The sequence below is a fragment of the Corvus moneduloides genome, chromosome 16 (genome assembly GCF_009650955.1).
Source record: "Corvus moneduloides isolate bCorMon1 chromosome 16, bCorMon1.pri, whole genome shotgun sequence".
In the NCBI taxonomy this organism is placed as follows: domain Eukaryota; kingdom Metazoa; phylum Chordata; class Aves; order Passeriformes; family Corvidae; genus Corvus; species Corvus moneduloides.
In genome coordinates this window covers 15,319,701-15,346,115 of record NC_045491.1, presented here as the reverse complement: position 1 = coordinate 15,346,115, position 26,415 = coordinate 15,319,701, and the positions used below count along the sequence as shown (strand labels likewise).

Sequence of the window (26,415 nt, the reverse complement as noted above, 5' to 3'; positions counted from 1 at the left end):
TGGAATTTTGAAATTCCCTCATTTCCATAGGGGGCCAAAATTTCAATACAAGAGGCTACACAGAGCATGCCCAAATCTACTTTGTAGTGGGCAGATTATTCTTCACCTTAAATAACGTTTAAACTAGAAAAGGTGTTTCAACACACATTTTTCATCCACATCTCAAAAAATAATTCTGAATTCTTATTGGTGCAATTGCTAGTTTACTCTGCACAGCTGAGTATAAGGAATGGCAAAATATAATGGCATTTTCCTTCCTTCTTGTGAATGTTTGGAGGAAATACCTGGTTTTTGTTTGGAAGCTGAAGTCCATTTGTGTGCGACATCAGTTTGCTGTAACTGTGTCCATGGGCTGTAAATAGTACATGCTCGTTTCTCCTCCTCGTCCTCCTCCTTCTTGCTATTACAGTAAAGAGTATTTTTATTTACTCCAGAAATTACTGTGGCTGTGAAGTGGCACACTAAGCTTAGTGCTTGTGTTTTAACTGTTTGTGTGTAATCCAAGCAATGGCTCTGATTCTAAGGCCAGAAATACTTTGCAGAATTGAGATTTAGATGAGTAAGAACTTGAGATGATTTTTGAACTCCTGGTGCTACAAAACCTACCTGTAAGTAGCACCTGGAAGTATCTGTGCTTACGTGTTCTGAGGATGCTCAAATCCCAAAGTGATGGATGTGTTCTTTGGTATCTATGTACAAATCCTATTTAGGTTTGGGAAATAAGTGTCCTGTGCCCTAAAAAGAGTTCAACAGCACCTTTGTTTTAGAATGAATCATAATGAAAATACAGCATGTTAAATATAGGGCCATCCTTGCCAAAAGAAATGAAATACATTTTTTGAAGAGAGTGGTAAATAGATCATTTAGCACTCTGCTGCTGTTTTGGAAGGAAAGGATTTGTGTTCTCAGAGTGACTGCAGCACAGTGCTGTCCTGGCTGCATGGCTGCTCTGCTTGTCAGGGGAGTTTTGGAAACAAAACAAGTGCCTTTTGAAGCTTTTGGCAAATTGACTTAATTAAATAACTGCCTTTAGGATGGGAGGATCTTTGTACCCTGGTAACGGACAAGTGTTGGAACACCACCAGCTGGAGATGAGATTTCTCTCTCAGAACAAACAGTGGTGGCTCCCTTAGTCTGATATGGGCATCTTGGGTTAAAATGCATTTCTGGATCATCCTCCGTGCAGCTGCTGTCAGTGAGGAATGTGGTACAGGCCTGGTTTGTTAAACTGTTCCATTCTAATCATGTTTAAAAACAACCATCCGATCTTGCCTTGTTTAAAAGCCTGTTCAGAATTGTCTCAGTATCTTCATGGGTGCTGTTAAATCTTCAAGGAGAGCATGCTTTATAGAAGGACTGGAAATGTTGTAGTAGCTCTTGAAGTCACTGTGGTGTTTCAAAACAAACATATTTGGCTCTTAAAGTTATTTAAAAATTACTTTAACAGTGTAAATTATTTATAGTTACATTTCTCCATAGTTAATGTCAGGCTGTGATATTTGTGCTAAGTAGTTGTTTGGAGTAAGCAATATTGATTTTTGTTTCTTTTAATGTATTTAATGTAACCTGTAGTGTGAGTTTGTTTCTTGTCTATTTGATTTTTCTCCCTGGTCTGGATTGAATAAGAATAGTTACTTTTAGAGTCACAGTCTCTCTCTTCAGTGTTTCCACTTTTCGTTTAGGATTCATGTCTGTCCAGGAGAGTATACACTGTAAAGGAAGGACACAGAATATCTCTTTTCATTATATTTTGGGGATGTTGTTGCTGTTCCTCCTCAGAGCTACTGTTGCCTTTTCCCCCACCACTGTGGAATATCACATTCCATGGACTGCCTGATAATGTATCCTTGGCCAGCTTCTGGGAGATAAATGGGGTAGGAACCTCTTCAGTAGTGCTACTGTTTTCTCTTACCAAAACAGCTTATTCCTTATAATACTAAATTTTTGGAGCATGACGTGCTCTCCCTTTCCTTGGCTGTCTCCAGCCAACTATAGGCACTTCCGAACTGCTGAGGTGCTGGCAGACACAGCTGGCAATTCTTTTGGGGCCTGTTGGGTACAGTTTGAAAGGCTGATACCCACAGTACAGAAGATAAGGGAAGGAGTGCAGACTTTGGGTTGAATTTGATATAGAAATCTGCATTTATAGAATCACAGAATCATGGAATGGTTTGGGTTGGAAGTGACCTCAAAGCCCATGGGCAGGGACACCTTCCACTATCCCAGGCTGCTCCAAGCCCTGTCCAACCTGGCCATGGGCACTTCCAGGGATGGGGCAGCCACAGCTGCTCTGGGCAACCTGTGCCAGGGCCTCACCACTCACACAGGGAAGAGTTTCTTTCTCATATCTATATGCAAATTTCCCCTCTTTCAGTTTGAAGACATTGCCCCTTGCCTATCACTACTGTTCCTAAACTTTTTTTAATTCAGCTTAATGGCGATGAAGTACAGGAACTGAGGGAGGACAGGAATTCTCAGTTGAGAACCTATGTTAGAAAACGGTGTTTTGGTGTGACTATAAATGTGTTTTAGTGCACGCTGAAGCTTCTCCTGGAAGTCACTCATAAAAATTTTGGCCTGTGAGTATGCAATTAAGTATTTGTGGAGGCATATATTCACTGAATTTCAGGCTTTCAAAATTCTCCTTTCAAGTATTGTTGAATTATTCCTTGTGTCCAAACTAGATTTTCATGATGAAAGAAACCTTTGAAACATCTACAGTTAATTTTGTGGTTCTGGTTAAGTTTCTATTCTTGTGTACTAAGAATAATTCTTGTTTATCTGAAGAAAGCCGCTTGCTCTGCTTGGCACTTATAAAAGCTCTTGAAGCAATCAGAATGCATTGATCAATTGTGGTTAATTATCCATTAGAGCTTTGAAGTTATTTGCAGAGGTGACACTCATTACAAAGTAAACCTAAGCTTTATTTTGATTCATAAGTACAACAGTGATGCTGAGTGCAGAAATTTTAGTTGATTCCATTGTGTTTGTGCTCAGGCTTGTGCAGAATTTTGGAGTCATTTTCTTTCTTCGGGCATGTATACAGTGTAAGCATACGATCATTTGATTTTCTTTTCCTGGGAAAAGTTGATTTCTAGTTAAATGTATTAAGAATTTGTTCTCTGTGTATCCAGTCATTTGTAAAGAAGGTTTTCCCATGAAATTTTGTCTTTTATATTTCGGTAATTATGGGGAAACATGGGTTCATTTTTTTTAAAGGCCTTGGAATACTTAAGTTCTTCTTTGGCCTCTGTGAAATGCTTGGAAGAAAATTTCAAATCTTATTACAAGTGGTAATAAAACACCTGGCTTCCTCTTAATGGGATTTTAAAAATTTTATTTCTAGTTTTACCAAATTTTAATGATAAAGGATGAAGTAAATAACAATTATTCCTGGACATTTCAGTATTTTAATTTGAGTGGATTTACTGCTGAAGAACAAGACAGTAATTGCTTCATGAATCTGTTGTGGTAGGCCTTGGTTATAGCAATTAGCTTTAAGAGATGGGAGACTTGGAGCTTGGCTTCCTCTGAGCGCTGGTGGCCAGATCATGATTTAATTCTCAAAACTGATTCTTGAAATGTTACATTTTAAAGCTTTCTTGTTACTGACTTACAAGTGAGTATTTTTAACTGAATGTTTTGTCAAACTGCCAAACCTGCAGGTTGGTTTAGGTGAGCGCTCTCACCTCGTCTCAGATGCCATCATTGCCACCATTCTTGCACTGAGACTGAATTCGCTTTTTTTTTTCTCCTTTTTTTTGGTAACACCACTGGCTTTCTGCCATAAAATGATTAATCTTTTCCTTGCCTCTCCATCTGTCCCTCTGGCATATACATTCCAAGTGCCATGGTGACTTTCTTTTGGAACACATTACTATAGGATGAAATAGCAATTAGTAGAGACTTACTTTTTTTTGTCAGTAAACAGATGCAAGATGATGCCAGTGTAGTAAAGAAAGCCTGTCTTTCCCCTCCACAAATGAACATGAATTCCTAATGGACCTGTCTTTCGCGCTTCACCGGGAGCCCTAATCGGTGAGGTGGACCTTACTTCATGCTGGAGATTTGGGCCTCGTTCCAGAGGGAGATAAGGGTCCAAAGAGCGAAGTCCTCAGCCTGTGCCTGCTGAAAAGCTGCCCTTTGGTACCAAGTCTGTGAGCAAAGCACTGTTGGGAGTTGTGGCAGCAGCACACAGGGACTGAGGAGGAATTAACTCCAGGGGGCTGATGCCAGATCATAGCAGCTCTGGAGCTCGTGTGTGTTCTACTCACCTGGGATCCAGGGGTGAAGTGGTGCAGATGGCAAGGCACAGGTCCCTGTCTCTGTGTGCTGCCTCTCTGGGAAGCAGAAGTAAGCATTCTGAAAGCAGTCCAGTCCTCCTTCACTGTCACTAACAGCATTAAAAGCAGCTGAATTGCCTGTCAGTCTGAATTTCTTAGGTCTTCCATTACCTGGAGCAGATTGACTCCTTCATTCACAGTACCTTGTAGACTTCAGTTCATAACTTCTGAACATCTGAGACGCCCAACTGTTTGATTTCCTTGTCTTGAGACAGAATAAAGCTTCAAAGGAAGAAAGTTAAAATTATTTAAGCCAAGCAAGGTGACATGCTGCTTGTAAAAACATTTCAGTGGATGGGAAGAGAGAAAGAGGGAACAAAATGCTGAGCATTTTAACCAAGTCATGTGTTGAAAGCCCAGATTTGAGGTAGGTGTGGTAATTTGATGGCAAGGGATTTGAGGGCTTAATCTAATAATGGAGTATGAAGTGGCTGATTTTGGTGAGGCCCATAAAAGAAGGAAGTAAAGGGTGCTTGGGATGGCATGTCCGGAAGTTCTGAGTCATCCCTGTCCTGTAGTGCCTTAGGACAGCAACTGCTTGGAGGTAGGAGCAGGGTACTGGGTCTGTACCCAGTCATTCTCTTCATGCTGAATCCAAAGGACACTGCTTGGATCTGTAAATCATAGTGGGAAGTGCAGAATTCCCATTTTGTGCCAGCTTGCTCTATTTTCTAAAATAAAAACGAGAGAGAGAGGGAGGAAAAGTGTCCCAAACATCTCAGTGGTGTAAGTGGGGATTCTGGGTGAAGCATGAGAGGTGCTGAGTAGCTGTGGCTCTGTAAGGGTTCCGGTGTTCGTGCACAGCTGCTCTGTCAGCCTAAGGCTATTGATGAAGTGTAACCCTAAAGTTCCAGCTCAGGCATTCAGAAAATGGCATCAGAGTTCACAGCAGCTCTTGAAAGGTGGAAATAGTTACTGTCTCCTCAGCCTTTAGCGTTTTGTATCACACGAGGTTGTGTCAGTGATAGAGCAGAAGGAAGTAGGGAGAACGTCCTTCCTTGCAAATCCAGGGATTTAGAAGAAAGCAGTAGTGAGTGGCAGATGTGTTTTACTAGAGCAGTTTACACTGTTGAACAGCCAAGCTCTTACGTATGCAACTCTTCAACACTGCTGTTAGTTTGTGAAGATCTGGCCTCTTATCAAAACAGATCAAATCTAGGATGCCTCTGCTCTCTCTCATCTTTAATTATGACAGGCATGTTCTGTTCTCTGAAATAATTTAAATTATTAATCTGGGACTTAAATTGGTTTTTAGCTTTTATACCATAGACTAAGTCCAGAATAATATAGGGATAGTGGTGGCTCACTAAAAGGCTGACTTTGTGACTTCCTCCTACAGCTGTTTTGTCAGATTCAGAGGTGTGGGAAGAGTTTGGTGAGAAAAAAAGGTGGTTCTGGCCTTCCTATTTTTCTATTGTCATAACAGATCAGAGTAGCATACCCAGTATGCTGGCTGCGTGTCCTCGCACTGCCACTGTCAAAGCTGCAGTTCTTTACATCACCCCCACCCCAGGGGTCTTCTAAACTTTCCTATCGAGCTTTCAGCTCCCTCCCGTGTCCTCAGATAATCTCTGAGGTGCTGACAGGACAACGCTGGCAATGGTGGTGGCTCCTCAAGAGCCCTGGGTAGTGTGTCTGCTGCTAAATGCGGTGGGTGATGGCAGAGGTCTCTGTGCCTTCCTTCATGGAGATGTTAATCTGCATGTCTGTCGTGGTTTTAGGGGTGGTATTCCCGAGTTTAGTGCTCCCACTGAGATTCTCCAAACCGTGCTGCTACTCACTTGCTCTGCCTCCCCTTTCCCTTTCCCTGCAGCAGGATGGAGAGGAGAATTGGAGGCAGAAGCATGGAAGATGAGAACTGGAGGCAGAAAAGGCAGAGATCGCAGGTTGAGATACGAACAATTTACTAGAAGCAATGAGATAAGAAGGAGTAACAGCAGCAATATTAATAACGAAAGTGTGTGAGAGAGGCAAGTGATTCACATGCAAAATGCTCAGAGCAGAGTCACCCCTCCCTCCCTCCTGCTGGCTTACCTGGACCAGGAAGAGACTCCTTTACTTTTGTCAATGGTATGAGGTGATACAGAATGATCTCAGTATCCTGGCCATGCCCCTTCTTGGCTACTGCAAAAAATTAACCCTGTCCTGGCTGGAACTAGAACATTACCCCTTCTTTTATACCATGTACTCATGTCCAATTCCTACACCTTCCAACTAGGTACATGCATTTATATTTATATTTATATATATATACACCCACAAGCACAGGTGTAATTTCTGAAGTCAGTAGCCATCGCTCCAGGATGTCTGTTGAGTTCATTTAGTCTATGGCTGTGGGTTCTAGCAGTCCTAGATGTCTTCCAGGGCAGGAGGGCTGGTGTGCTGTTGGCTGGTTGCAAACTGCATCAGGAGCTCACATGGCATGATGTGTGAAAGGCACTTTCCCTGTGAACATCCAGCCCAGCACTGGTAGTCAGGGTTCCAGGAGAAGCTGTGCTTCGACACCAATCACTTAGGAAGCAGCTTGAACCTCTTCATAGGCTGCCAGGATCTCTTTTTCAGTTTGGGTGTAACAGACCTCAGATCCTTTGTATCCCCAACTCCAGAACCCCAGGGGTCATCCTCAAGTCTCCCCAACTACTTTTTACCAGACACACCAGGAAGGACCATTCTCCCTGACTGTAGAGCATGTTTTATACATCCTGTCCTGTCTTGGCTGGCTGACCCAGTGGTTGTTCTTCCTCTCAGCTCTACTGCTTGAGCAACCCTTGTTTGATCTGTTCAAAGCTTGTTGTTGTTCAGGGCCTCACTTGAAATCCTTTTTCTTCCACGTCACAAGATGGAGAGAGCTGACAATCTGACTGTGCTCTAGGATATGCATCCTCCAAAAACCTACAGTGAGGCCCTTTAACCTTACTTTGCTTTATGGCAAAACCAGCCTTCAGGAGGATTTGGATTATCTTCTCCCCTTTATCAAAAACTTCCTCTGCCCTGTTCTCCCATACAGTGATGTCATCAATGTGCAAATGTTCTGTAGCCTCACCCTTTTCCAGTGCAGTCTGGATCAGTCCATGCCAAGTAGTGGAGCTGTGTTTCTGCCCCTGGGGCATGTCCAGCACAGCAGCTCTCAGTAATGCTGTGACCATTCAGGCCACGATAGTGCACTGTCAGTCTCCACTTTCCATTGGACTAACAGCGGTCATGTAGGGCTGTTAAAGGATGAGCAGGTCTTGCTGGGCACTCCAGCTCTCCAGTCCACGGCCCATCCATGGATGGGGTCCTGCAGGCCTGGCTGGTGCCATGTTGCCAACAGGGCACTGTTGTGGTAGTGATCAGTACTTGTTCTCCAGCCCTCAGCGGTCTCACGGCAGAAGGGTCCTCTGAGAGACCAGACAAGGAATTCAGCTGTCGAATTCCCTCTGTCTTCATAGCAGCTCTTCTAAAAGCCCAGCGTTTCCCTTTTGGGGCCTTGAAATACCCTCTTCTGAGGTGATCCGTTCCAAGGATGCCTGGGACCTCTGGGCCAGTCACAATGGAGTGTTTTGCCATTTATTCCCAATCACTTCAGCTTTCAGTACAGTCAGCTGTTGGGATCCCCCTGTCACCTCAGAAACAGAGATGTATTCTGCCCCTCAGATCTCAATGGCATCAGGGCACATTGTGCATAGGTGTCAACTAAAGCCTCATATTCTTGTGGGTCTGATGTGCCAGGCCGTGGATTCCTGCAGTCCAAGAGATCCAGTAGTCCCCTTTCTCCACCTGGCTGGAGGCAGGGCCCCTCTAGCTCAGATCATGGTACTTGTTTCTCTATTCTTGTAAATATGAACCAGAGGTCTCTTCAAGAGGATGTGCAGTAACATCAGCCCTTTATTCTGTCTGAGGATGTGCCCACAGTAAACTGGAGTGGCATTTATCCTCGAAGAATTTCCTGTAGTGGTTGTTCTTCCTCTCAGCTCTAGTGCTCTTGCTGTTAGGGCAGAGGTGGGTTTTCCATCCCGCTTCTTCATGTCCTCTCTGTGGCCATGCAGGTGAAACCAGAGGTTACCTTGTGGTGTGTCCCCTGTCAAGCCAGGGTCAGCTTGCTCCCAGTAGCAGAGATTCTGGTCCATACTGGTGTCCACATGGGACTTTTACTTTCTAGTTTGCTTGATCCAATCTGTCCACAGTCTTGGACAGCCTTTCACAGGTTGGTGGGGAGGAAAAAAGATGATCTTCATATTGCCAGAGTTGGGGAGTCACCTGAAGCCCTGTTCTCATTTCATTGACATCGTCGCCAGTGAGTTGGCGCATGGCCATGGCACGCTCCATGCAAACTTCTGCCACATGGATTGTGTACTTAACATCCAAGGAAAATTAAAAATCCTCAGAAACTGTTGTAACAGGCCTGAAGGAGGAAACGGGGGTGGAAAGCTGGGGAAAAGAATTCTCTCCTGTTCCCCCCCACAGACTGTGTACGATTATTAATGGATTCCCAAAGGTAGTGCCGAGGTACGGTCAGGAGAGCAGCACTGAACGCTCATCCCAAATGACCCTCATTGCTCTCGATGTTACCGTGTCATAAACTGACAAGCAACAAAGCCATCCTGCTCCTTCTCGCTGCTCTGAAAAAGAGCACCATGGTGGGCGCTTAAGGAAGCAGGTTGGGTACCACACCCCCATGAACAGACAAGGCAACATTGTGACCAGTGGCTCCCTACCTAATAACAGCAAATGCTCAGATAAATTTGTTTCCAACCCGCTTCGGCAGATCCGTTGTTATCTCAACCCTTGGAGCCTCACGCTGCGTGCCAGATAAGGCTGTTGTGGTTTAAGAATTGTATTCCCCAGTTTAGTGCTCGCACTGAGACTCTCCGTGACCCCCTCCCCCTGCGGTGGGCTAGAGAGGAGAGAGGCACAAAAGGCAAAGATCACGGGTTGAGATAAGAACAAGAAACAGCTATGAGATAAGAAAACAAACGGAGAGGTGAGTGATTCACATGCAAAATGCTCAGAAACACCCCTTCTCCCTGGAAGAGACTCCCTTTCCTTTGCCCCCAGCAGTGGTACAGAATAACCTCTGTGCCCTGGACGTGCCCTCTCACAGCTACTGCAAAAAATAAATCTGTCCTGGCCAGAACCGGGACTGTGTCATCATCTACCTGTCCATCTCTCTGCTCAGCGATCTTGGGAACTTAATTATCTGTGAGGCTATTAAGAAAAATGGGTCAAATTGACCAGTGATTTCCAAAGTGATTAGAGAAAAATTGATCCTCGGGAGTGGGAGGAGATGTGCCGTTTCCTGAGGATGCCTAACTAACAATAGAACTGGTTTGTGATCCTGCAATCAATGTCAGTCTGAAGAGGCGACTTAATTGCTGCAGGATTGAGGGAATGGATGGAATTCTGTGCTGCAGTCCATCCTGTCTGTGATCTCATCACAGCCATCACCTGGAGCTGCACTCAGCCATGCTCAGTAACACAGACCTAGGGTGCAAAGGAGGGTGCAATAGTTTGATTCATTTTTTGGCTTCTGTTCTGCACGCCTGCCTTCCTGGAGTTTAGTCCCTGGGTCTGGTTTATGGACTCTAGTCAAGGTCTCAGATTATTTTTGCTTCCTGAGATAGTTTTTTCTTCTCATCTTTCTGTGTTGTCTCTGGACAAGCAAAAGAGAATTTGTAATTATGTTTCTTATTACAAGGTTCCATTTTATAAAGACTAAAGCATATGAAAATGACAGTGGTACAAAGACAGGATACCTCTGATTAGAGGCCTTAAGATTTTTTGTGAACTAATTCCTGTTGATGAGTAGAAACACACACTATTTAAATAAAACATTAATATAATCTTAACAATTTCAGTGGTATTAATCACTTCCATTCTTTCCTAATTTTGGCTTTGAAGCTACAGCGCTTCAGCTCCTATCTGTTGATATGTCTTTGCTAAATAGAAAATATTTGTGTTATCACCTTTTTATTCCCAAAACCAGTACTGTAGAAGCACTTCAGTCCTTGTCTTAATAAGATAAGCAAATGAATAAGCTTAAATAGTAAGCTAAATAAATTAGGCTGTTAGATTGCAATTAGCCTGTCCTTGGCCATGCCCATTAGTCCTTTGAGCCCTACTTGAGACCTCTCTGGATTCTGTCATTTTTACCTGTCATTCTTGAACTACCACAGCATGTTGGTCATTGTTGCAGCAGTATTCCCATCACTCCAGACACATAACGATGGCACTTTCCCCATATCCAGTTGTCTTTTCATCCCTCCTGTTGGCATATTGAGACCTCACGTTTGTTCTTCGAGCATTTTGCAGATTCATGGCTTTCAAAGTCTGGCCAAGCTAGTCTAGCTTGCTTCCTTTCTTTCCAGGCTGTTTTCTAGTCAAAAAATCCAGCAGATACTGAATTGAATATTAATGATAACTATTTTTAGTTTACAGGATTGGATCATAATCAGATTACTTCAGCCAGTCTTATTTTTCACTGAGCCCATGCTGCTTTGAGTTGTTTGATTCTCATATCAACCTTTCAGTACTTTTTCTGCTGTCAGCTCAGTCCAAATGTGATGGTATTGTTTTGGTTTTAAATACTTGGCCAGAATAACCTTCTTCCATTTTTGTACAGTCAGTGCTTCAAAATGTAATTAAAATCAACATTTAACTTGGAGATAAGTTTGTTGCTTTGGGTTTTTGGTTTGGGTAGTTTTTGGGGTTTTTTTGACTAATCTGTCTGGACTAGCTAATTAAAAAAAAAAAAAAAAAGGCATTAACTTTATGTAGGTAGTGGTGATATAAGATACAAACCCAGGAATTTTATCAGAGGTGGGTGCTGCTCCTTGGCACATGCCTACAAATGCAGGTGCTTTCTCTCTCACAGGAAAATTGAGACTGAACTCAGTTTGTCCGGCCAGACCTTTTATTAAATTTGGAAACCCTGGAGTGAAAAGTGGGTTGGGGCAACAGAGGAGAGCAGAATTTCCCAAAGGAAAAGGGGTTGCAAGGAGCATAACTGCATGCAGTTGTGTGGTTTCTGACAGTGTGTTGGAGAGGAAGCTAAAAAAGGGAGTAGGAAATGATGTGCTTGTAACAGGGAAAGGGGTTTGCAGCCTTGTTGTTGGTTGCATGTCCTGGGAGTCTCGGAGGAATGTGATAATGGAGTACCCTGGACTGCAGGAGTGAGAGCTGTGGTGGTGGAGGTGAGGGGACAGTTGATAAAAACTTAGAGGAGGAGGGAAGGGCAGAGTTTTTTTACAGCCTGAACGCTTGGTGTACAAGAGGGAGTATAACCTATCCTCCTTGATGCTGGGCTAGAAGAAGAAGTACTGTGGTGTGTCAGTGGTGCTGAAGAAGGGGGGGAAAAAAGAAAGCTTTAAAAGCAGAAGGAACATCACAGTGTGGAGATCCAGTCTACTGTGAAAGGTGTCTTCAGGATTAGATTGGTGAACTTCACTTCTGTCATGTCACCCCTGAGTTGCACACTCAGGTGAGATTTGTAGGTTTGGTCATGGGCTTCCTCTATAACATCTATGAAACTCCAGGAACTAGAGGAAATGGAATTGCTTTTCTGCTCCTAAGAGAGTTAAAAAGCAAAACAGGAGAAGCACCTCCCACAGCTGCTGCTCAGAGTGCTGCAGTGTGATGGCTCCTGTAGTCCAAGGCAGCTGAACAAAGGTTTTAAGTGCTGGTGGGGGGTTTTCAGCTTGGAAGTTTGTACATTCCTTGGCTTATGAGAGTAGAGTGAAATACCCTATTTCCTATCCACACTCAGTAATACATTCCAGTATCTTAGAGAGTTGCCATAGTGATAAAAAAGGGAACAGAATCTACTTGTCTTCCTGGGATAGCAGAATTATTAAATTAAATGCCTCTTTTCCATTAAAGGAGAGTGTCATTATCATATTTCTGAAAACTGTTTTAGAGCAGAAATAATGTGTTTAAGGTGGTGTCCTGCATTAATCGTGTTCCTTCTTGAGGCACCTCTAGCCTTAACTTGCACTCGGGATACACCCTGTTATCTCCCCCATTGCAGCTGGTGGAACAGAACAACACCTTTCTTGGGCAAGTCTGCTCTACTCCATCAGAATTCACGCAGTTGTGACCACAAAGAGCTGGGCGAAAGAAGCAAGAGTTGCCCAAAATTGTAGCACAGAAACACAAGTATAAGACGTGAGTTGCAGAGGATGAGGTGGGATGAAAGGAGCCACCGTGGGATGGAGTGCAGGGAAGAGGGCTGCTGAAAATGGTGGCTGCATCAGGAGGAGAAAGGAGATGAAATGAGGGAGAGGAGCAAAGGCAACATGTAGGGAACATCTTGAGCTTAGAACAAAATGGGAGTGAACAACGTAACCCAGGTTGTCAGAGAGAAACTTTCAGCTTTTGTTGCAGTGGAGATGCGCCGGATGGATGGAAGGTGGAGTAGCCCTGTGGAACATGCCTGTTCCGTGCAGGTGGAAAAGAAACAACTCACCCTGGATTGCCCTTTGCTTTCCTTCCTTTTAGGAAAGTAAATTTAACAAAGTTTAACCCAAATACAAATCTTTGTGACGGCTCTGAGTTCCCCATGAAAATGGCCATTCTTACCAGGTTGTAGACTCCAGTGTTCTTGCTGGTTTATCTTCTTTAATGACTTTTAATTACCTGGTAATCTTCCCCTGAACTACCTATTTTGGGATCAGAGTTGTGTTTCAGAAATACAAAAAGCAAAAGTCTTCTGAGTATCTCCCTTCCCTCACCTGCCTGGAAAAAACCTGGAAGCAGAGGCAGGAGTTGGGGTGTTTGAGCCTTCCGAGTCCTTTGCTTGCAGCTGCCGGTTTCCATTTGCAGAATGAACAAGCAGGATGAAGTCTTTACAATGTGTAGGCTCAATCTTCTGCCTATATTTACCAGTTGTTTTTTGAGATTTCAGTCAGCCATGGTTTGAAGTTCCACAGAAGTCACTGAGCTCAGCGTTCAGATAATTAACCAGGAATTGCAGTTTATGCCTCGCGCTCTCGGGCATCTTTCAGAGTGTGATACGCAGGGATCTGCCTGATTCTTCCTTTCCTTCCACCTCCTGTTTGCTGCCTTCCCACCAGGGAGGAGCTGACAGTGGTTTGCTTTGCTGGAGTCCCTACCTGGCTGTGTTTGGAATCAATTCCGAGCTGCTCCTCAGGGTACCAGTAATAGCTCTGGAACGCTGTGGATCTTAATGCTGTTTGTCAGCAGGTTGTTCTGCCACTGAAACTCCTCGCTGATCCCAGACTTGGTTGGAAACTGTTAAAAATAGATAAGAGTTTGTTCGAGCAGGTCTCACATTGTATTGTGCACTTTTAGTCTCTGGAAATCACAGTCCTGTTAATTTGAATTCTTCCCAGGAAAAACTGAGTTAAACCCCCCTGAAACCGCAAGCATCTATCAATTTTAGTAAACTCATGTTGTGGATGGTCCGTCCTAATTTTTGTCTCCATATTTACTTTAGGGATTGCCACCTAAAAAAGGTCTTTCCACTTACTCAGACTATTTTTTTTTTTAAAGATGAACTTTAAAAAAAGCCTTTATGTTTCGTTGGCAGTTATTTACTAAAATGAAGTGTAGGTTAAAAGACAGGTCTAATGTTTTACAATGTTATCAAACGATGCTATTTTTTGAAAGTTACAGACTGGTGTAATGCTTTACCTTTAGGTGCCTTTCCCTTATGAAAGCGCAGCTTTGGACACTGAAATACAATGTGGCAGAGAGCAGGTTTACCAAAATACAAGGTTTCAAATGGAAGCTACTCTGCTTCCAGATGGCTTTCAAAGAACAGCAAAGCATTTCTTAAAATTTCAATCGAGTATTTATTACTTAATGACCACCGAGAGTAGGGCAAATTATCCTCATCTTATTAAGCACTCAGTTTGGAAGATTTGAAAGGTTGCTTTGTTGTTGTACATAGTTGTGATCTGCTTAATAACAAGATCTATTGAAAAGGAAATGTTAAAATAAGATAAAACAACCATGGGGTGGTACCTGACAGGATTGCAGAGCCTCGGTGCTTTGGGGATGTTCTAGTGGTTTAGACTTTTAACAAACTTGAAACTGTCTTTTGAGACTAAAATATTTCTAATATTTTTTCTAAAAATCTATTTTTAAACATTTTTCCTTTAATAAAAAGACAATAATATTTCCTGATAATGAGATGGGAGACACCTCTCTGTTTCTTTTGGTGCAAGAACTTAAATTTGAGGTAAAATTTGCTCAGCATTCTCACTGCTTAAAGAAAATCTCTCTTCTGCTCTTTGAAAATTCAATTGTGTACGATTCTGCCAGAAGCTTTTAACACCAGGCTTCCAAGCTCAGCACATCCATGTTGGGCATTCATTGCCTGCACTGAGCCTTTTCCATCTCCTCCCTGGTGCCTGAGTCTTCTCTATCCGTGAGCTGCCAGGTCCAGGGAGGGCTCTGCTTGCACTGTGTTCTGCAGGTTGGAGGGCCCATGGAAGCCATGGAAAGAGATTCCTGTTCAAGCAGCATTCCTGTCTCCCAGTTTGGGCTCCCCATGGCTCTCCCAGTGGTGGTGGTGACTGTAAGGGCTTGCAGGAAGTTGTAGTGTAGTGGTGGTTGCCAGAGTAGTCAGTATTCAAAAAACTCCTCCAAACTTTCAAGCAAGTTCAAAGAGGACTGGAAAGGCAAAGTCCTTCCAAAAACGAAGTTTGTAGTTGGGAATTAGACATGAGGAAACTGAGTAACAGCCCCAGAGTTAATATTCCTATTTCTGGCTTCTGAAAGGTTTCAATAGTTCTCCTAAGTTTTCTCAGAATCTCACTTGTAGTTTCAGAAATTTTCTTCACTGTTGATCTGATAGACCCCCATAGCATTAATGAACAGCTGTCATTATCAGATGACACTTTTTCATACCTTGTCTGAAATAACGGGTTGAGTGTGTAATTTTATTAAATACTTTGTTATTAATTCTTCAGAGAAAGCTGCCAAAATCTGTGGTATAATAAATAACAATTAAACTAATTTCTCTGAACATGCAGTCTGCAAAACAAACACAGAAGTACAGAAAATGAAATTCTTTATATTTGTGCAATGTGATAGTAGCTAACACCACTTCTCTTTAAAGGCAGTCTTGGGACTAAACTTTAGATGCTAATTTTTGGTCTTGCTTGCTATTTGAATTATTCAGCTTTACTCTGGGACACAGCACATATTTGATAACCTCATATATTTGCAAAGTAACAGCTTTTGGGATTTTTTTAATGTGTAAAGATAGAACGTCTTGTACAGTGAAGAAAGGCCCAAATCTGGCAACAGTCACTGGGCAGGATGCAGGGAAAGGGAGCATTTCCTAACATAAAGCTGCTTGGAGAGTGGCAGGGCCAGCTGTTTGAAACCAGGGGGTACAAAGTACAGGGACAAAGAAGACAAGGCCCAGTCAAATTGTGGTTTTTGGACTCTGCCCCAGTGTAATTTATTGCTCATAAGTGGTGCTCCCTCAACTGCTCATTCAGCCCGATTCCTGTAAGCATAAAAAGCAACCCCTGAGTAACCCCTTATTATGAGACTGTTCCAGTGATAAACTGGTGTGAACAGCCCTTCTTCCAGCAATGGGAATAGTCCTTCTGAATCCCTGCTGGCAAGGGAAGGGAAGAGACCAGGACTGTAGAAGACCACTGTTTTGAGGAAGAAAAGACTGGAGAGGTAAAGGGAAGAGGAAAATAGGATTTACTATTTCAAATAAAGACTTTGCTCAGTGGTTGGATTCATATTTAGGACCAGGTCATAAAGTCACCTAGAAATCCTCCCAGTGTGAGGCAGGGGGGTGAACAAATGCCATCTGTTGAGTATCTCCTGTGGGAGGGACTGAGGGGAACTTGGGGGGCTCAGCCTGGAGAAGAGAAGCCTCGGGGGGATCTCACTCTCTGCAACTCCCTGACAGGAGGGTGGACTCAGGTGGGGGTCAGGCTCTGCTCCCAGGGAACAAGGGACAGATGAGAGGGAATGGCCTCAAGCTGTGCCAGGGGAGGGTCAGGTTGGACATCAGGAGGAATTTCTTCCCAGAAAGAGTGGTCAGGCATTGGAATCGGCTGCCCAGGGAGGTGGTGGAATCCCCGTCCTTGGAGGTGTTCAAGGAAAGCCTGGATGTGGCACTCAGTGCTCTGGGCTGGGTGACAAGGTGGTGATAGGTCCCAGGTTGGACTCCATGGTCTTGGAGGTCTTTTCCAACATCAGTGATTCTGTGGTTCCAGTAATGGAGATTTCACCATGGGGGAGACTCCTGCAGGCCAAGTGGCTCTTTGGATGTACAGTGTTCTCTCCAGTCATTCAAGGGGAGTTGTGTTTCTGTTTTCTAGTCTTGGGGAGTTCTCAGGGTGTCATTTCTCAAGGTTGTCAGTCTTAGACATCTTTTTGCTCAGACACTTCTCCTCAAGTACCAAAACACAAGTTGATAACCGTTTGCTCGATGCCTTTATATATTCCCCTCCCTTTCCATCTGTTTGTGCACAAAGTCATGCTTTGTGCTCACAATGCACAAAGTGTCACAGGTTTTGAAGTTTGTTTGGTCTCCCAAAGTTCCTGTAGTGTTGGAAAAAGTAATTTCTGTCATTGGGAAAGATAATCTTGTGTTTTCCTTTGATTTTGTAAGTTGAATTGCAAGACTTCAGCCCCACAGAGCTGTATATATTTGTAAAACATCTTTTTAGAATGTATTTTAACTTGGTAAAAGTTGTGAAATTATGAATTTAATACTGAGAATTTAATATTGAGAAGCTTAAACTGGAATTCGGTCTCTGTGAATGCAAAGACAGGATATTTGACATATGTGGGGGTTTTTTTATCTCCCTTTGGAATCACGAAAATTCTAATCATTTCATTCATTCATTCTTTTCCAGATGGGAATGACAGGTAACACTAGTCCCTTTGGGCAGCCTTTCAGTCAAACTGGAGGGCAGCAGATGGGAGCTGCAGGAGTGAATCCTCAGTTGCCGAACAAGCCAGGCATGGCCAATAGTCTGTCTCCCTTCCCTGCCGACATCAAGAGTACTCCCGTCACCAGTGTGCCAAACATGGTGAGTTGGACCTGCTGCTTCCAGCATTCTTTACCTCTTCCTAGTGCTTTCTAAATTCTTGGGTGATCCAGCTTCTGCAACGCTATCAAATTACTTCTCCACGGTCATTTAAGCATCAGAGTTGCCCCGTGGTTCCTCACTTCCACTCTGCAGTGTGTATGTAAAACCCATGTACATTTTTATGCAGTGATCGTACTTTGTAAAGAATCACAGTTACAAAAACTGCATTGCATCCTTTCATTTTGCCTGGTACATTTGGTTTCAAACCAGAGAAGAATGTCTTCTTTAAGTCCTGTGTGTCAATTAGAATTTGTTAGGTACATCATCACCTTTCTTAAACTAAATAGTACCTCGTATCCTTTGAATCTGATGTGGTAAACACCCCACATGCTTCTCACTTTATACTGTGCATGACTTGCATGTCCTAAGCTTATGAGAACAGTTCTTATTAGGATACCTTACAAGTTTATAGTATCATGCTTACCAGAGTTTTCTTTATAAAGTGAAATTAAATATTCCCATTTGTCTCAGGATGTTGTGTATTAATCAAACTGCTTGTGTTGTTTCTATGGAAACTCCAGCTTGTTGCATTTTATATTCTTACACATGATAGCAGTTACTATAGAAACTTGTAAGACCTTCCATAAGATGCAAATTGCTTATTTTTTAATTTAAATCAAAAACCAGCTATTTTTTGGCACAACCAATGCTTGCTCTTCCATCACTGAGTTTGCTACCTGCCTGTCACTAATAGGCTCTGTATGAGAGGCAGGAGGATGCAAAAACTTCTTTTTTTCTTCTGATTTTAGAGGACCACTTCCTGATTTTCCTCTAGTAACACTGTGAAATCTTTCTTTAATATCATCTGTCATTTATTGTTTATGATTATGGAAAGGAGCCTGTGAACATATTAAGACCACGTTCAGAACACCACTTGCACTCATGCAGAATATTTGTAAAAGACAATTTTCTGCATGATTACTCTAATTGTGTTTATTTAGTGTTTGGATCCGGTGTAAAGCAAGTGAGTTATTGTCCTGATGCTGCAGAGAAACCTGCAGGTCTCTCCAGAATGCTGTATTCATCTCAGGGACTGGGTGATCTTGAAGCCTAATTTTGTGCTCGTTTAAAAGTGAGGTTTGGGAAAGTCTAAATCTTATTATACTAACTTACCTAGTATAGGATGTAGTGGTCAATATTCAGGTGGAATAAAAAAGGCATTTGCAATCAAGGCTTGTCACACGATGGGAGAGAAATAAAATCAAAAACTGTTTTCTTTCTCCCATCTTGTCCAAAAGACAGAGGAAAGTAAGGGAAACTTTCCTAGTACTATCAATTGCGGTTTTAAAATGTCAAAAATACCAACTGAGAGAACACTCAGAACTGTCTGTCTTTGTTGCTCAGGTGTCAAAAGCTTTGCATGTCCAGTATATCTTCTTTTCCCTCACACCAGTACAGAGAGTAATGGCCGTTTCAGCCAACAGACATTAGTACTGTTGAGCCCAAAGGTCTCAGCTCACGTGAGGGTCAGAGGCATGGTGCTCCTGACAGGGGGGTGACTTCAAAAACTGAAGTTTCCATCTAAGCATTTTTATTGCAAAGCCAAGAATTTAAAAAGAAATGTCACACTTGTTAAAATTTAACCTTTATTTGGCAGCAGTGGGTAAGGCAGTGTAATTATTTGGTAATAGCACATCCATGGCCATATGCTATTCCTTCCACAGGGACTTTGCTTTATTCAGTGAACAATATGAACAGAGCCCTTGGAAAGAGCACACAGTCAACATTTAGTTCTATTTTTTGCAGCTTGGTGTGTAGCTGTGGGCATTGCTGGCTGTATGTTGTAATATATCTCACTTGGTCATTTCCAAATGCTCTTTCCTGTGGCAGCCAACACTGGAGCAGGCATATACTTTGGATTAGTTCATTTTTACAGCACCTCTCTGAGATAAAGATGTTGCCCCAGTTTTAAGCATAGAGGCACAAGGAAAGAGTAAGACTGGCAGAATTTGCTCACTCAGGACTTGAGGTTTGTAGGCTCTGGCTTGCCGAAACCTTATTTCATAGGTTAAGGCATTACCTAAGGGTAAAATAACATCCACAGCAGTTCCATGAGTTACAGAAGCACACATCTAAGTGACATCTGTCACTCACATTGGTCAACCAAAATGTGACCCAAATGGCTCTTGTTGAAAAGCAGCTTGTGACAGAGGCAGGTCCCCAGAGCAGAGCTGCAGTGTTTGAGCAATCCTGCCGTGCATTCTTGCTGCAATCCCGTTGTCATTTCTATGTCCTGGGATGCTTTAGGTCCCTGGAGATGATGGTTTATTTAATGTGTTTGGCCTGGAGACACAGCCTGTCCTGTTCCCTGAGGGAGGCAGCAGTGATGTGGAAAAGGGTATTGTGTTATGTTAACATCGATGAAAAATGAACATGACGAGGATCAGTTTAGACTCCATCCACTACAGCAAGCGCAAGACAACTGCATATTAAAAAAAAAAAAAAGCAACAAAAAGAAACCATTGGGGTCCTTTGTGGGATGATTGCAACCACATATCTTGCTAAACCAGCCCTCTATACTCTCCTTATCTTAAAGGGCCCCCAAAGTACTATTCCATGTGAGAGACAAACCCACGTGAATGAGAACACTGGTGGTATGTGGCCTGTCTGAGGCAGGAAACCAAATTGCAGCATGGCACTGAACACTGTGGTTACCACAAAGGGTATTTAAACACGAGAAGAGGAAGTAGAAAGGTGCAGCCATTGTCTGAGGACCCCTAAGTTCTGAAAATCAAAATATTTTTAAATAGTCCTTTCAGTCTTTAGCCTTACACCTTACATGTGTGCTGCAAAAGTAAAAGATGATTAAGTTTCTTAACCCACATAATTCTAATCATTACTGTGTGTCACCCCTGTCTTCAGCAGTAACCAAGAGTTTTCCCACTGCCAGGCATAACCCTGGCAGCCAGGACAAATGTGCTGCAGCTGTGGGTTTGGATTTTTGATCCAAATTCAAGCTACCACTCTCCTGAGAACAACACTCTCCCCTCCTCCCTGCCTGCCCAGTAAAGTGGGTCTCTGAAGTGTTAGTTCACTGCAGCCCATGTTCCAGGCATGACCTTACACTACACCCTGAGAAGCACATTTGGATTAATCTCTTTAATTAGAAAAGAAGAACAAACCTTATGGTATTAAAATGATTAAGAGGTCAGCATTAAGGTATTAATTTTCAGTGCCAGCAGGATGGATTGATTTTGTTCGGTTGGTTTTGTTTTAATGGTGATCCAAACAGCGTATCAGCTCTTGCTTTGTGGGGCTACTGCAGAATCAGTTCCCTTTACGGAATGGGCAGCCTGAAAACTTGAGTGAAAGGCTTGTTTCCAAAAGAAAAATACTGCTTCCGATGTTGTTGGAAGTTTTGGTGACACATTACTGAGCTTCAGTGCTGCTGAGATGGTTCTGATGCAGGAGTGGCAATGCTGCGCTGCAGTGAGATCATGCAAAATCCCTGGGCTGTGGAAGTGAGCCATGCTCTGCTCTCGGGCTCTCAGCGTGGTGTGCAGCCAGTTTGGGAGCCAGCACTCTCTAGTTTTGGAGTGCACAGGCTCTGGGAGGAGCTGTTGTGGGGGGAACTCTGTGAGGCTTTTCCATCAAGCTCACTGAAGCTTTGCAGTCCCTACAGTGCTGCCTGTTCCAAGGGTGGCGGTGGATGGTTCCTTCGTGGACATACCAGTAAATCTGGTATTTCTGCATGGGTTAGGAGCACAATGGGGCAAACTTGGCTTCCAGACACCAGCATGGTTTCACAGTTATCCCTATGACCAGCAGATGGAGTTGAGAGAATATTGCTTTTTGGAAGCGAAGGAAATAGTTTTTCCTAAATTCTGGACTTAGAATTGGAGCAGCACATATCTTGTGCTTTTTTTTCCCCCCTCATCTCTTGCTAAACTGCATCAGGAGCTCTCTGTTGTGTTCTTCTTAGTTTCTTTGTATGTCCTATGGACTTATGTAATAACAGATTTTGATCAGAAGACAGAAGAAGTAACTGGGGGGTGAAGATGTCTCAGGTGTGCCTTGCTGCAGACCTCAGAGGGAGAGGAAGAAAGCTTTTAAACTGGGAGGCCAGGTTTAATTAGAGCAAGTAGAACTGTAGCTACTTAAAATAGACAACGGGTATTTTATTCTAGAGACCAGAAAGAAAAGGCTTTATGGAGAATCACTTAACTCTTGTGCCCTTCCAGGGAGGAAGGCCTGTTTTCTGACCCTTTCTGTGATTTTTTTCCTCTCTTGCAGCACAGCCACTCTCCTCTTTCCCTGTGGAAAGGTCTGTGACTGTTGCACTGGCAGCATGCTGAGTGTCTGCTTGCTGCTCTCTTCAGCACTCTCCCAGTCTCTGCTGGGCTTGTTGTCAGCTGTGCTCACCTTGACTGTGCCTGCCCTGACCTCCACTCTGAAATTCAGTTTCTCATTCACAGGGAAGCTCACTCTTTCCCTTCCTCAGGAAAATCCCTCCTGATTTACAGCAGTGAACAGCTGGCAAAAGGCTCTCCTTAGCCATGGTCTAAAGGAGAAGATCTTAATGACCTGGAAACAAATCCAACAGATAGTATTCAGTGCCAGGGAAAGGACATTGTTTTGTTGGGAGCAGAGCATCTCTGTCTTGTCTTAGTGCAGGAGTTCATCCTGGGGACGTGGATTGCTTTGAATGATGGAATATTTTAGCTTTTGCATCATCTGTAAATACAGTGCCAGGCTGGCAAAAGCTGACAAAGAGGAATTAATCTTTTCCCGGTACTCTGGCCTGTGTTCCACTCTCCCATCCCCTATATGCAAATATAAGTGGTGGAGAATATCCATTGCTGTGTCCTACTCTATTCCAGCAGCTGAGGTGCTCCATAGCCAGCACTCCGACAGCATGGCTTTCCTTCCCTTACAAACTTCTCATTTGTGCTTTATCCTTTTTTCTATTTGGGGTTTGTTATTTGGGGTTTTTAATGTTCCTCATTCCTCAGTTTAGTTTGTCCCCCACTAAAATACTGAGGTTTATGTATGGTATATAACCCCCTCAATATTTTGCTCAGGTAATTTTCCATATGTGAGAGCTGGAATCTGTCTACACCTTCCTGTATTTTGTCATTTTTTTCTACTTTGAAACACTTCTTCAGTGTACGTTTTCTTGGCATTTGCTGGTCCTTCAAATCGGAAAGATGAGGAAATAAAACTCCACAAGTGTATTCTTAAGAAAGATGCTGATCCAGCCTTGATGCCTAGCAGGCTCAATGGCATGTGATTGAGACCTTTGCTGGTTTTAAAATAAAATTCCTTTAGCAATTAAAAGCTATGTGCACTGACCAACTGTTCAGGTTCTTTCTGTGGCCTGACTATGGGAGTCTTCTCACCTTTGAGGTTGTCATGGGCTTGCAGGTTCATTCACCAAAGCCAGCCTCAGGGGTAGAGGTGGGAAGTTGAAAATATTCCTGTTTACCCTTGACATGAAAACTGCCTTTATCCATGTCAGTGGCAAAGCTTTGAAATAAATCTTGAGCTCTAAACACATTCTTCATGTTAAGACCACAGCCTCAAGCTGCTCCAGGGGAGGTTTTGGTTGGACATCAGGAAGGATTTCTTCCCAGAAAGGGTTGTCAGGCATTGGAATCGGCTGCCCAGGGAGGTGTTGGAGTCCCCATCCCTGGAGGTATCCAAGGAAAACCTGGATGTGGCACTCAGTGCTCTGGGCTGGGTGACAAGGTGGGGATCGGGCACAGGTTGGACTTGATGATCTCAGAGGGCTCTTCCAGCCTAAATGGTTCTGTAATTCTGTGATTATGTTGGCTTTGTGTTCAGGAGCTGAATATCTCCCTACCTCTTCTCATTTTCTAGAGCACTGCCTGTGCTCAGGTTGGTGCTATAGGCTGACATCACTCATCTCCCGCCAGACAGCAGGACGGCCTTCTGAGGCTGTGTCCAGTTCAGGAAGCCTTTTTTCCTATCCTGTGGAGTCTTCTGCCCACCATTCAGACTCAGATCCTGATTCTTCCTGCTCCTTGGGTGAGGAAATGCAGCACTGCAGGGTTTTGGGGCACAAATGCAAATGATTTTGCTTGTAGTGCTCATCTCAGCCCCTTTGTGCATGTGTAAGCTTCCAGCCTCTGGGGCCAAAGCTGACCCTGGTGTTCCTGGTGTCAGAAGGATCCTTCCTGTTTGGATAGGACCAGGCTGCTCATTCCATGCCTGTTGAGAGTAACTGGTGGAACCAGGGAAACCACCATCCACGTGAATTGCAAGAGGTGTAAACTGGTTCTGTGTCACTTTCCCAGTGAAGCTCTGGTCATCGAGTGACTGCACTGGGGAATGCCTTTAGCCTTGATGCCACCCAATAGCTGCTGCTTGAGCTCTCCTTCAGTTTTGGGACAGAATGATACTCCCTGGGTTGTTCAGAGCTGGTTCAGCACTTATTAGAGCATTGCTGCAAATCCTGTGGGCAGGAAGGACTTCTTTGAATCTTTTGGATTGGGATACTCATTATTGGAGTTGACCACACTATGAACACTTAATTCAGATAGAAATGTTGCTCATTAGAAGTTCTTTGAGATTTACAGTTCATGTGTATATCCACTTTATGCCTGCTATTGCTTCTCTGGAAGGGACCCTCAGGATCACACTTTAGGCCTGTGGTTGGAAGGGAACTGAAGGGGTTTGGGGGTGTTTCACCTTAATGTACCAATGTGTGGGATTTGTGGCAGTGGATTCTTAATAACCTCGCTAAGATCTGCTGTTGATTACAAACCTCTCTTAAAGAACTAAAAAGCTCTTTTTAAACACAGGATTTGTCCTCATACAGTGAAAGTCACATTCTTCTATCAGGGAGAAGGAAAAAGCATGGAAATAAACAGAAATTACAGAAGAAGAAAAGTATTTTAAAAACATAATGCTCTGTAGAGCGGAGCTGAGGCAGAGTTCTGTATTGCATTGTTTACCTGCTGTAAGACTGCCACTGCTGCTGAGATTGCTGCCTATTTTTATGAGAAAAGGTACATAATGTTCCATCTTGACAATGTTGAGTGTTTTTGAATATAAGTACATAAAAACATAGAGGATTGCTGGTCACCTCAGTAAAGTAAAACTGCCAGGGAACTTTGAGTCCATCCAAGTCCATGACGACAAGATACTTGTGCATCTGTGCTCCCCAGACATGCAGGAAGCTTTTGCCCTTCAGGATAGGGACAGGGCAGAACCATCTTCCTCTGTAAATGACTTTCCATAATTTTAAAGGGTATTAATAGCTGCCTTACCCCATAGAAGTGTGTATAACTCAGTTTCTAGAAAATCGATTATTGACATTCCCATCTCTGTTAGAGGTTTTAGCAGATTTCCAACCCCTGATCTGTTTGCTCTGTTCATGGTGGAGCAAGTGGCAAGAGAAGCAAAACTCTTTTTTGCCTTGTTTATCTGACCACTGAATGATTTATTTTAATTGTGGGTCCAGAAGTGCCTGATCTTCCTGTTTCAGCAAGAACACTGTCAAACAGTCAGGTGAAGCAACAAGCAGCCTTATATTCTGAGGGGTTTTGTGCCTACCTGCAGACACACTGATCTGGACTGAGGCTGCTTTGTTCTTCAAACCACTGATACTCTGCAGTTCTGCTTTTTTGTTACTCAGTCTTCAAGAAACCCTTTTGGGTCAGGGCATCTGTGCTGATACAGCTGCAGTTGTGTCTGTTAACTGGAAGGGTAGTAACAAAAGGAGGACTTGGCTTGGGAAACAATTCTTTGACTGGGATGAAAGCATCGCTTCCAACAAGATTTTCTTTGGCATGATCCCTGTATTTTTCTGCAGATTAGCTGAACTAATTGTTTCCTATTTGTGACCCAAGAATTGTTTCAGCAAAACCTCTCTGCTCTGTGGATTTGTTCACAGGAGAAATGGAAGACTGAATTTCAGCTGCATGCACTGGCAGCGGATGTTCATGGGTTTCCTTCATTCACCCACTTATTCCTTTTATTGTTCTTTCTCTTGAAAGCCCAAGACAAACAGATTCAGCAGTTCCTCTTTGTCTAAGACTTACTATAATCATTATCAAGTGGCAGAGTCCCCACTTCCTCCATCAAATACCAGACATGGTGTTTTCTACTTGATCTTGTATGCTTCATTCCCTAGAAGAAAAGCAAGCTCCAAAACCTGATGTGCAGGGACAAAGCTTGCTGCTGAAATAGGGAGAACTAGTGTAGGGAACCTTTTGTTGGTCTAAGAAAATTAGGGTTTTGTGGGCTATGGAATTTGCTGGGGAATCCTTCTCAAAGGTCAGAAGTAGAGTGGGCTACAAATGGTTTATGCTGTCACTTAAACCTGATTTTCTTTAAATGTGGTGTGCAGGATTTGGTCAGTAGTTCTGCAGACAGCATTGAACTATTTCTTCTGTTACCTCCCCAGTATAATCCTAATATTCCTATATTCTATTCATAAGTGGTTTTAAGGGCTCCTTTTCCTTAGGTAGCTTGGAATTTGGTGAGCTTTCCTGTGGTAACCTGTTTTCACAGTGCATAATCAAAGTGATTCTTGGGACAGTTGCTTCTTTGCCCATGAGACTAATTTAGGCTGCAAATCATACGGATTTCAGCACTTTTTCAGTCCCATATCTGTTCCTGCTAGGGGACTCATTGCAAGCTGTGGATATGTTTAATTTTGAACATCAGGTTTCTACATTTGTCTGGGAAGGTAGAAAAGCTACTTAATCTGTGCTGAATAATTGACATGTTAAAGAGGCTGTTTCTCTTCTGCACTGTTAAGAGCTGTGCCCTAGACTGAAGATCTCTGTGGGTTTGCAGCTGTCAGGCAGAGCTCAGGCCTTGGTGCAGAAGTTTGTCCCTAAAGAATGGGTGCTGGAAGTAAACCATTGGATTTTAAACCTAATACAACCCAGTGTCACCCTGTGGTAACTCTCGTTCTCTTCAGTAGCCATAATGCAACCCAGATTTAGGTGACCCTTACTAGGAGAAAACTATATACAACTTGCCCTGGGAATTTTCTGTGCGGAAGGAATATCACTTGGAGAGACAAAGGA

The 26,415-nt window shown here is 43.2% G+C and overlaps 1 protein-coding gene across 5 annotated transcripts in view; it reads left to right on the top strand.

Annotated features, from left to right (window-relative positions):
- The window catches only part of CREBBP (CREB binding protein), a 96,204-nt gene that overhangs the window by 21,591 nt on the left and 48,198 nt on the right, over window positions 1-26,415 (top strand). For all 5 annotated transcript variants that reach the window (XM_032126409.1, XM_032126412.1, XM_032126407.1 and 2 more), the window contains one exon: window positions 17,177-17,353. In XM_032126409.1, coding sequence (XP_031982300.1) covers window positions 17,177-17,353 — 177 coding nt within the window. The remainder of the gene's footprint in view (window positions 1-17,176; window positions 17,354-26,415) is intronic.